Consider the following 11,815-nt stretch of genomic DNA (forward strand, 5'->3'; position numbering starts at 1 on the left):
GAAACCCAAATGCACTTGAATAGCTTCTTGTTATCCAGTTCATGTATGCTCAGGGACAATCTCTGGTAGAAGATACGTTTCGGCGTGCTCTGCTTTGTGTACGATAACAGATCCTTAATGGTACCCTGCGAATATATATCAATTTTATAACATATACACATATACACACACACACACACATATATATATATATATATATATATATATATAGTTCAATATTTTGCTAGCTTTCAACTACAATACTCGGGGTTTGGGATTAACTTTTAATTATTACTTTTAAAGTTAGTTCTTGTGACTTGTGAAGCAAATTCAAACGATTTATGGGGCAGTCGAAACAGAACAAGCTCTGTAAACGTTAACATTTATGCTACTGTTAACATCATGTTAATGAAGGATGTATGTTAAATAATCTTCAATAAGCAAAGACTAATATTAATTGCTGTGGCTTGTGAGAAAAACATTTGTTTTCGGCATAAAATGAAATACAAAATTCGAGAAAGAACAAGTATCATTGACTGCGCCGCATACCAATGGGAGCTACACGATTGGGTCGAACGATTTGACTTGGAAATATGATTTTAATTGGAAACTAGCGACTGATCGATCCGAATCTGGGAATCTGTTTTGGATATCATTATATGGTACGCACCTTGTAGGTGTAGGGCACAGCATTGCCGGCGGTTTCTTTGTAGTTGCTGATGCACATGAAGAACTGGAGCTTCTGGGGATCCGTGTTGAGGCGCTCGGCGACCGCATTAGTTAGCTGATCGTAGTTGTAGCGATTCGATAGCTCGAGCGTAAAGTCCGGCTCATTGGGATTGCATTTGTCGCTGAAGATGATCTCGATGCGATAGACCAGATCCAAAAAGTAATCCTCAACGGTGGGCAAATCCAATTTAGCATCAACATTCTCGCGCTCAAATATCAAAATCGGACCCTGCAAATGATCCTGCGGCATATATAGCACATTCTCGATGGGCTCATTAATATTAGGTATCTTCTTATCGGCATATTCATCGAACACGGTCAGCTCGGTGTCCAGCTCGAAGCCGAGCTTCCGATTAATCTCCGGCACCAGTTCGCTGAGGCGACGACACAGCGGCTGCTGTGTGCAGCCAATGTAATTGAGGCGCTTGTTGCGCGCATCATAATACTTGAGGAAGAGCAACACGTCCGTTTTGGGATTGAAGGGCAGCAGGGGAACGCTGCTGTCGGGCGGTGCCAGCTCCAGGAAAATGACCCACGGCTTTTGGGAGGTGGGTATCTGTTCGATGGTGCGTCCGGCCTCCGCCTCGAAATCAAAATGCAGGAACTTTTGTGATTGGGCCGTGCACATGTTCCACATGCGCATGCGATCGCGCGGCACACCGAATGCCTTGACCAACATCTCGACCATTTCGTTAACAGTTTGGTTTTGCTTTAGCTTAAATGGACGCTGGTGAGTCTTCTCCAGATCGAAGAGACGTCGCTTTTGCTGTGACTCAAAATACTCCTCGAGTATTACGTGTATGGGCACATACAGATTGGCCTCGCTGCGTTCCTTGCGTCGTGCCATTTCGATGCGCTTCTCCAAATCGAGGCGCTCAACCAGGTCGCTGGATATCTCATTTTCGGGTATATCGCCCAAAACGCGATCCAGCTCGGATTGCCGTATATAGACCAGCATGTAGGCATTGCTGCACTTGGCATGAAACGATATCTCGTCATCCATGCCGCCATAATTCTGCTCGATGGCCTCCTGTTTGCGGCAACTGGAGACCACATCGTCATCAAATTTGAACCAGCGACCATCGGCTTTTGGATTGATAAAGACCACATAATGCCCACCATGATTGTCGCCCGAATGCACCAGCACAGCGTGCAGCACATAGTCGGCTGGTGTCTTCTCACGCTCCGCCAGATAACGATCCAGATTGATTTGCTCATAGAACTCGAAGCGATCGTTATACTTGATCGAGCTATCTGTAATCGGATCATATTGGAAACGCATCAAATGCAAATGCAACACCGGCGGGAATGATGTGAATATGACGCCCTTGCTGGCCTCCTGTATAAAAATTAATACACAGAGAGAAAGAGAGCGAGAGAGAGAGAGAGAGAGGAGGGAGAGAGAGAGCAAGCAATTATTTGTAAATATATCTATGTTTATTTTGGGTTTAGATTCATGCTGTGGTAACATTTTAGCTCGAATCAGCTCAAATAAGAATTCTTCTAAGCTTTTACGATCCACACTCAATCCGATTGATGTGGATGGCAATAGGGGAAATCCAAGAATTTTAGACATATATAAATGATATATATGTATGCCATATCTTGGCAGAAACGTGCCGAATCAAGGCAAATGTGATCAGAGCATGAGGTTAGTCGAAGGCGTAGTATTCACTTACTTGGAGACCGTGGACACCGGCATCGTATTTGTTATCACCCTCGAGTGTCTCGGAGGCGACATAGTCCTGAAATGAGTCATAGATGTTTTTCTTGTCTTTGATATTTAGCTGAATATCGTAGAAGGTCTCGTAGCGTGTGCTGTTGTAATCGACATTTGTGCATTTAATGTACGATGACATTTTGCCCTCGAACAGGCCGGGAATGGTGCCCTCGAGGCAGGTGCCCTTCATCTTTGACTCGAGCTTATCGAGCAGCACACGGAGAAACTCTTGGACATCGTGCTGCATGAACGAGTCAAGTGTCTCCCAGCCAAAGGATTTGGTTAGCTTCTTGGTGCCGACAGGGCGATCGCCGAACTGCAGCTCATGGAAGACGCGCTGCAGGGATAGGCCCACCGATTTGGTGCTATCGTCGGCCTCGGTCGGTATGCGATAAACAGCCAAACGTAGTGAATTTGTGAAATATAGCGTCTGGAGCAGCGAATTCATGTAGCATGTGGCGCCCTGATTCTTCAGGCCCACATAGCCAGTATGCTTCTTGGAGTCCCACAGCACGCCGTGCGGTGCGTCGGCAATTACGTGCACCTCCAGCGTAATGCTGCCATTGTTCACATAATATTTATCCGGATCCTGCAGCTCCTGCCAGGTAATAAAGTTCGAGTAACCATAATCGTTCTCCTTCGAGTAGAATAAATGCTTGATGCGAGCGCGCGTAAACGGCGGCGCATCCGGCTTGTGGCATTTCAGACGCAGCTCGGCAATGGCATTGCACGACCAAGTGGGTGAATCGTTCTCCCCATTACACTGCAGAAAGAAGCCCAGCGCACGATCGTTCGGTATGACCATTATCTTCCATGGCAGCATGCGCACATAGACTGGCTGCGACAGATGCTGTTGCTTTATCTGCCCAACATTCTCCACAGTATAGGAGAATGTTGTCTCCGAGCGGAACTGATCCTCCTTCGTTTCGTCGTCCATTGGCATCTCTTGCTCGTTGCCAAACGATGTGGAGCTGCTCTCTGCCAACAATTGTTGTGGCGGCACGTTACCGTTCTCACTGGGTAGCTGCTGCTGCTGTTGTTGCTGTTGTTGCTGCAGCTGTGGATGTATCAGATTTTTAAACTTTGGCAATTGTGGCGGCGAGTTTGTCTGTTGTTGTTGTTGTTGCTGCTGCTGTTGCTGCTGTTGTTGTTGTTGCTGCTGTTGCTGTTGTAGGTCACTTGTGATTATCTCGACCTCTTGGGTATCCTGGGTGTCCATTGCTTCGATAGACTGATCTGTTTCAATGTCCATCTTATTCGGTACTTGAATGTTGCTGTTGATCGGCTACTGCAAACGCCGCCGCTGCTGCTGCCGTTCCTGCTGTTGCCGCCGTATTCGTTGTTTTTCCTATTCAAGCGATTTTGATTATTATTTGTAGTAGTTTTAGTTTTAGTTTTGTTTTTTTTTTTTTTGTTATTTTGTGTTGTTTTTTTTTTATTTTGTTTTGTTTTTTGAGTGTGTGCTCTTTTTTGTGTTGTTATCGTGTTGACATTCGATTTCGATTTCGATTGCGTTGCGCTTAATGTTGCAGCAGCCGCCTGAGTTATCTGAAAATTCAATGGAAAATAGGTAACAGGAGAAGGAGGAGACGGAGAAACATCGATAAATAAACATGCATAAACAGACACATACATATGTGTATGCATATGCATATAAATATATGCATGTGCATGAGTATTGATCACAAGAAGCTTGCAAACTTTTCGCAAGTTTTTGTCAACGCATTTTTATATGCATATGCACACACTTACACACTTATGCGTATTTTATAACTTTTCATGATATATTTATGCTTGTTTTATGCAATTACATATATGTACAATACACATACATATATGTGTGTGTAGAATTTGCTCACGCTAAAACGAAGTGCGCCGCATCGCTTTTGTCCCATCACACACACACACAAACACATTTTCTCACAAAACACATTCGCACGCACGCACGCACGCATCAAACCCTCCGCTTTACACATTTACCCCCGCTTGCCAACGGGCGGACATCAACTCAACGGAGCTTCCACACACAATTGCAAATGCAATGTATATATTTTTTTTAAATTTACTTACCTTAGAAGATGTCAAAAAGTATATGGTGTATATTTTGGCTTTGGCCGCAGGCTGGTTGATGGCAGGCAGCTGTAGGCTCGAACTCGAACGCAAGCGCCAACCGTCAAGAAAAAACTTGCAAATTTTCTTCCTATTTTTCTTTCCAACCTACACTTCAATTTATGGCGTTCTCTTCATCTGCAGTGTGTGTTGTACGACGCTTTTTTTTTATAGCAAAAAAAAAAGTCGGAAACATAAATTTTGTCAAAACTGTTTAATTTATATGAACAACACTTGTGACGTATTTTGCTCGGAACTGCATTTGCGTTTCCGATTCATTAAAGGAAAGGTGCAAAATTTAACTTTAATCTAGCAAGCAAATGTTAATGCTCTACTCGAAGTGGCACTGCAAACTCAAAAGGAAAATATTTTGACGCTGTTATGTCAAAAATAAGCTGCCAGCTGAAAAGAAAACTATCGACTTATTATCGATGTGGTAACGATAGTTTTATGTTGGTCTAACTATCGATACTTTCACAATATCGATGTTTTTTGGTGCAATCTGTTTTGATTGCTTTAATTCAGATTCGCCGACGAGTTAGGTATAATAAATTCCAATTTGACTTTTAGGAACAGCCACGAAAAATTCAAAAATAACAACAACAAAAAATGAGAACTTTGCCGTAGATATACACAAGTTCTAGTCTGACTAGTATATTCAAAAATAAATCCGTTAGCCGATTTAAATAAAATGTTGCCCTATATTCATTTGAATATAAGGCAGACGGCATTTGGCTTATCATCATCACAGAAATGAAATAAATGCAGGATGATTGATTGATTGATTGATATAATAAAATAAATATTTGTATAATTTGTAAAATCAACTTGAATCGGCCGACATTCGCTTGAGGTACATTTGCAAAAAGTATTGATCATTTACAGGATTATATACAATATTTGGAAATTGATCGTTATTTGGCTAGATAATGCGCGCTAACTGGACTCCCGCTTTCGTCCCTGCAGACGTTCACAGCGCGAGCAAATGCCCGCCGAGTTGGATTTCCAGCAATTGTAGTGGGCACAGGCGCCGCACTGGGCACAACGCTGCACCTTGCGCTGCCAGGGATAAATGAGCTGTCGACTCTTGCAGTATTCACAGACAAAGGCGCGACCAGTGCAGAGCTGAAAGAGTTGAAAGTTGCTGATATAGCCTAATCGGATTGGTGGCTTTCTAAACTGTAAACTTGGCTCTCACCACACAGCCGTGTACGTGCTGTTCGTTGAGGGCAATCAGCTCCTCTATGGAGCGGCACATGCTGTTGTTTTGTACATCAACAAAATCACACATGGACCACATGTCCGGGTCATTGGTAATGTGCGCCGGCACCGCATCAAATAACGCTTGCTCCCTGTACAACAGAATAAATGCATCAATTAGAAAGAGATGCCCTGAGGAACATTGGAAATGCTGGCTTACCTGGTGGCAAAACGGCAAGCGGCTATAAAATCGCGCACATATTTGAGCTGGAGCCGACGACGTCGTGCCATGGCCAAGAGCTTTTGCTTGACATACAGCTGGGCATTCAGGTCTGGCACATGGAATAGCGGGAACGTGTACATCTGCTCGATCAGGCGATACGCAAAGGAGCTAACCGCATAAGAGCGAAAGTCCCAGGCCTGCAGAATCTTGGCGGGTATGGCCGACAGCTGGTTGCGATGGCAGCCGGTGCACAGATATTTGCCCAAATAATTACAATATCGAAAGTATTGTTGATACTGTCGAGTCACATGCATGCCACAGCCGGCGCAGCGGTAATTCTGGCGCGCCAACAGCTGCGAGCGACTGGCAGGCGCGTGCTCCGTGAAGATGATCTGCTGTCGCGGTGGCGCCCATGTTTTGGTGCCACGTGTCAGGCTTGTCTCACTCGCCAACTGGTGTGGATGATGCAGTTGTTGCTGCTGTGCCAGCTGCGGCTGCTGTTCCTGTAGCTTGGGCAATGGCAGCAGCTGTTGGGGCGCATCCTGCTCCGAAACGAGCCATTTAAGATCACCCAATTTGGGCAGCTGTTGATCATTGAAGCGCGAGATCAGCTGCAAGCCCACCGCTTCGGCGCTGTTATTACAATTACAATGGCTGCTCTGCTGCTCCGCGTAGGGTATCAGCAAAGCATCGGCATCTGCATTTGCGATCGCACTGCTGGCGGCATCCGCCGCTGGCTGTCCGCGTCTGCTCCACTTTACATGCTCAATGGCCGCAATGCATGCCTCCGAGATGCGAAAATGGGCATTCTCCTTCTCCAATTCGGTATTGTTGTGCGTATTGCGCGACATTTGCAGAAATGCGGTCAGGCTCTGATTGTCAATTTTGTTGCCGCTGCTGCTCTGCTGGCTGTCGCTGCTCAGGCTGCAGGATGTGGTGCTGCAGCTGGCGCTGCCATGTGCCTGGCCAGCTGGGCAGCCGCCGACTATGTCCAGCGGCGCTGTGGTCGTCGTTGTCGCCGTTGATGCCTGACAATCGTTGTAGTCGAGCATGCTGACGCCTTCGAATAGCGATAGCCGCTGCCGCTTGTCCAGCTTGCGTCCATTCACGGGCAGAAAGTTGTGCATCAGCACTGCACTGTTGGCCTCCTCGTCCTGGCCCAGACTCTTGCTATACCAGCTCGTGTAGACGGGCGGCGAGCCAAACAGGTTGTTGAGAAAACTGTTGAGCGGACTGCCGCGCTTGGCGCACTGCGTCGTTGGCTTTGTCTTTGCCGGTATATGAGCTGGTGGCGTTCCGCTGCTGCTGCCCGTTTGGTCCGTCCAGATTTTGATGTCGTCACAGTTGATCAGCTGTATGCGGCGCGACGCAGGTGACGCAGGCGACCCCACCTGGCTGCAGCTGCTGGCATTGCTGATGCTGGAGCCGCTCAACGGTTGCAAATCCTTGCGTTGGCTGCGCCAGTGGCCGCACGGACTGTTGTAGGTCTGACAACGCGGCCGCCGTGCAGCCGGCCCAGCCATGGCACTCGGCGACCACCTATCCACGCTGCAATCGTTCTGATAGAGGCAGGGCAAACTTTTGATGCGTCGCAGCAGCTGTAACGGACGTGGACTTGACGGTAACTGGAGATGCTGCTGCTGTTGCTCCTCCTCCTGCACCACATGCAAGCGCTGTGTTATGCTAAAATTGGGCTGCGAGCTGGTGCGTCGATGGCGCCGCTTATTCAACGGCTCCAGCTGACTGAGCAGGCTGCTCTGGTCCAGTTCAATGGCCGTCAGGCAGACAAACAGCGCCGCCGCATAGCCGCTGTGCCGCAAATAGGCCACATCCCGCTGATAGTAGCAGTCGAGCAACTCCTTGTCCGCCACCAGCGACTGCACGCAACGCGACAGGCAGCGCGAACGCAGGCAGCTGGCCACCCATTGCGCCAAGAACTCCCCCACGCTGACTTTTGTTCCAGATGATGGCGCCGGCAGCGGCGTCTGACGATCCGCGAGACGCAAAAACTCAAAGTCCTCAATTAGACGCTGCGAATGCAAGAAATAAGGGACATTAACAAAAGGCAAAGAAAATATATGGCTGGAGCTTCTATTTGCCCTTCTATTTCATGTTCATTTTCTGCTGCTGCACGCCTGTGTTCAATAGTGAAGTTAGGTAAATCAATATGTAAATAAATTCATCGGATTACGCATAAAACGCCATTGTTTATAGTGTACCCAAGAGAGTCGATTAGATGTTTATAAGTGTATCATCATCAATTGCCAGCTAAATTGATGGTGTTTATTTAACTTTAAGTTCCACTTGAGCGAATGACATACAAAGAGAGTCCATTGGGATTACAAGAAAAAATCATTGGAGAAATAAATAAGCCTCGTTGATACATGGTCCTCTTCCTATTGATCTATTTCCAGCTAACAAACGACGCTCAGCTTAAAGGAAAGCAGCCCTTTCGTTATTCAAGATATTTTGATGGTATTCCATTTCATTTACAAACTTCATTGGTTCATAAATGAAATCAAATTAGCATCGGACTGCTATGACATATACATATGTAGTTCCTCTAGGAGATTGTGATCCATTTCCTGCCCAGAAAGTTATTAATATTTCATGCTCCACAGCATTCTCTTAATCAGATTGTTATAACAACCAGATGCCATCGGAATGATGCAAGAGTTTCTGCAACTTGAATCAAAATTATATATATGCCTGCTTGGTCAGCTCAAACGATTATTTTTTTGTTTCGCTTTGAGTTTTCTCTTCTGGGTTTAGGGCGTTGTGAGCTTTGCTTATCAGAAATCGAGTCGAACTTACCAGCGTTCCGACGTCCGTTGGCTGGAGCAGGCCATGCTGCAGGATTTGGACGCATGTTTGCACGAGCAGTTGCAGGCACTCGTCGCTTTTGGCTTGGAACCAATGATTGGTGGCTCGTCGCAGCTCCGTCTGGAGTGTGGAAAGCTGGAGATGTTGTTGTTTCAGCTCGCGCTGTTGATGATGGCTGCGCCTGTGCGTGTCACAGCTCCAAACTGGCGGCACAGCCGATGAGGTTGCTGTCCCACTGGACATGTCCGTTGTTGTTGTTGTTGCTGTTGTTGCGGCTACGTTTGGGCAATTGAGTGCGTTCACTCATATTTACATGTATGTAATTGCATTGCAATCTTGCGTATTTATGCAGTGGCGTTGCTCATTTTGCCAACAATCGTTATCGATATATGAAACATATCGAAAAACAGCTGTTTATGATGTGACCAGATTTTTTGATATGTGGTGGCAGCCCCACAGAACTTTAATGTCATTTTAAATCAACAATTTTGGCGCCCGAGAGCCGGGTGTGAAGCACGATATTTGCTTATATATGTTCTGTTATCTGAAATGCAGACCGCTTTGCGCAGCAAATAAATATAATGTTAACACGTAAATAAACATGTAATGAATACACGCACTCAAACGTACATACTTATGCTCATACATGCATATGCACAACATACATGCGTACATACACATGCAATACATACATATGTGTATATATACGCGTGTACATGCCTACATTCACACATGCATATGCACATATGTACACACATACGTAGATGCACTCATACATACATGAGCACATATGCATACACACATGTACACATGCAGACTCGGGTTTTATGGAAAGTATTAAATAATAATGGACTGAGAATATAAAATAAATAACAGTTACAAATACGTATGACTTTAATTGAAATGTGTGCAGATTAGTTAACATTTAAATGCAATATACGAACTGATTAAAAATGTTGCACAATTTGTTCATATACTATTCTATTCTATTGAGTCTTTTTGTCGTCCTTGGCGGATTTGCCGGTGGCCGATTCCTCCTTGAAGTGCAAAAAGACAAACGAGAAGACAAAGACGCCAATCATCATGGAGAAGGCGCTGGTGTAGTAGGGGAATGCGCTGGGTATGAATCGTTCGTATTGTGTGTGCTCCAGTGGACGCACCGACACTTGGGTCGTGTTGTACAGATGCGTATAGCCGATGCGATTGTAGTCGACCTTGAACTGATAGACACCATAGACGTCGGGTATCTTAAATCTGGCCTCGTAGCTGCCGCTGCTCGTTTGCTTGAGGAATGCGCGCACAAACGGATCGATGCGCACAAACTCCAGCTGAATATCGTTTGCTTTGAACGGCTGCCAATTGCCCAGCACCAGCTCCTCGATGGCAATCGTATAGACCACGGGATCTGTTATGGTGTATGCCTGCTCTGGCGGCTGACTTTCGCCCTCCTTGTGGTGGCGCACAGAAGCCACACGCAGTCTGCCGCTCTCGCCAAACACCCATTTGCTGATGGCTTCGGCGACCGCCCGATTGCCAGCCTGTTTGTGGAAGGCGCCGCTCTGCGCATACTGCACGGCCATGGTGAAGGTCTCATCGGCAAAGAAGTGCAGCGAGCCGGAGAAGACGACGCGTGCATTGTTGCGTGCCTGCAGAGCGGCAATTAGCAGCGTGCCGCGGCCCACAGCATGCGGATAGTCCGAAACGCTGGAGTCTGGATTGTAGCTGTAGGCACTGCTTTCCGCCGTCAGCAGCTTCAAGACCAAAGGATTCTCCTTGTCCGCAATGAGTCCCGTGCCGCGATATAGCAGCGGCGCCGCATTCGCCTGACGATTCTCGCTGCCCACCACGCTCGCCGCATCAACCAGATTCCGTGCCGAGGTGAGAATAGTTGTATGGTCGCCCGCATCGCTCACATCGTAGTGCAAGTGATCGATGACGGCAGCATTTTCCTCGTCCAGCTCGAAGCCGCACTCAGAGGCGAATTCACGCAGAGCATCACCGGATTTCTCGCTGCCCGCAACCAGAACATTGCCACCGTCGTCCACGAATTGTGCCAGACGCTCCACGCTGATGTCACCGCCGAATTCCTCAACGCTGGGCGCGAAGATAATTAGATTCTTGTATAGGTATTCGCCATAGCGAGAGAGCAACAGACCGGAGTCGTCCGCTAGCTTATAGGTTAGCTTAAATCCGCGATCTATAAGAGAGGAGTTGGACAAAGATTCGGTAAATGTTGTACACGTCATATGTTATGCATGTGTGTGTGTGTGCCGGTTACCTTGCAATGTTTTGAAGAAAATTGAATGCGTTTCACGAATGGCTAAATTGTCCAACAATACCAGAGTATTGGCATCGCTTTCAAGCACAGCATTGCAATTATTTATTGCGAAAATCGCAACTATTAGAAGTTTCCACATTCTGAAAAAGCCGATTTAAGTGTCACTCTTCACTAGCGATGGGTAATGTACAAAGTGTCAGCGAATTATCGATGTATCGATGATCGTGGGTGCGATTTCCGCCAATGCTTAATCGATGTTTCTTGATCGTGCTTTTCAATGTTTAAAAATCCCTGTTTGCTTAAACAAAAACACAACGTAATATTTCGAGAGTATGTACATTTGTTGTATTGGCTATAGTAATAATTAAATTAATTATAAGCTAAATTATAAAAATAAGCAAACCAACATCCTTTAAAAGTGTGTTGCCATAGCTATACAGTTTTATATATATTTTTTGACGTCAATCTTATTCTTACGTTTAATTATAAAATTGTTAAGCTGCGTATGCTGTTGACAACATAATTAATTTGTGATTCTTAATTATGTTATTTTTACTTTAAGCTCAGCAAAAGAACTAATTTTGAAAATGCTTTCACATTAGCAGTGTGGCAACGCCAAAAATGTCGTTCTTTAGAATAAAAAGCTTTACTTATACAAGAGCTTTCGAATTTTCGCTTTTAAAGTGTATCTAATTGGAAAACGCTTCTTCGCAAATTCGAACTCAGTTTCAGTTGCAAAAAGCTGGCGTCGCGC

General features: G+C 45.9%; 3 protein-coding genes across 3 annotated transcripts in view; all 3 read right to left on the reverse strand.

The window, feature by feature from the left end:
- Positions 1–5,279, reverse strand: part of LOC115765084 (ubiquitin carboxyl-terminal hydrolase 7) — a 5,981-nt gene extending 702 nt beyond the window's left edge. Inside the window, exons 1-4 of the mRNA XM_030708459.1 lie at positions 4,499–5,279; positions 2,388–3,776; positions 650–2,047; positions 1–125 (exon numbers count right to left, since the gene is read on the reverse strand). The exon at positions 1–125 is cut by the window's left edge and continues 702 nt beyond it. Of these exons, the coding sequence (XP_030564319.1) occupies positions 1–125; positions 650–2,047; positions 2,388–3,680 (2,816 nt within the window). The 5' untranslated portion in view covers positions 3,681–3,776; positions 4,499–5,279. The remainder of the gene's footprint in view (positions 126–649; positions 2,048–2,387; positions 3,777–4,498) is intronic.
- Positions 5,280–5,473: 194 nt separating this feature from the next.
- On the reverse strand, positions 5,474–8,462 carry LOC115765106. Its single transcript, XM_030708490.1, has 5 exons — positions 8,454–8,462; positions 6,947–7,990; positions 5,958–6,862; positions 5,736–5,889; positions 5,474–5,662 (listed from the first exon to the last, which is right to left on the reverse strand). Exons 1-5 carry the CDS (start codon positions 8,460–8,462, stop codon positions 5,474–5,476), a joined length of 2,301 nt encoding a protein of 766 aa, XP_030564350.1.
- A 1,244-nt stretch (positions 8,463–9,706) lies between these two features.
- On the reverse strand, positions 9,707–11,240 carry LOC115765086 (dolichyl-diphosphooligosaccharide--protein glycosyltransferase 48 kDa subunit). The gene is made up of 2 exons (XM_030708466.1): positions 11,062–11,240; positions 9,707–10,980 (listed from the first exon to the last, which is right to left on the reverse strand). The coding sequence occupies exons 1-2, from the start codon at positions 11,198–11,200 to the stop codon at positions 9,770–9,772; spliced, it is 1,350 nt and encodes a 449-aa protein (XP_030564326.1). The 5' UTR covers positions 11,201–11,240; the 3' UTR covers positions 9,707–9,769.
- Between the last annotated feature and the right edge of the window lie 575 nt (positions 11,241–11,815).

This window comes from Drosophila novamexicana, unplaced genomic scaffold (assembly GCF_003285875.2).
Source record: "Drosophila novamexicana strain 15010-1031.04,08,12 unplaced genomic scaffold, DnovRS2.1 tig00000932-arrow-arrow-pilon, whole genome shotgun sequence".
Lineage (NCBI taxonomy): Eukaryota > Metazoa > Arthropoda > Insecta > Diptera > Drosophilidae > Drosophila > Drosophila novamexicana.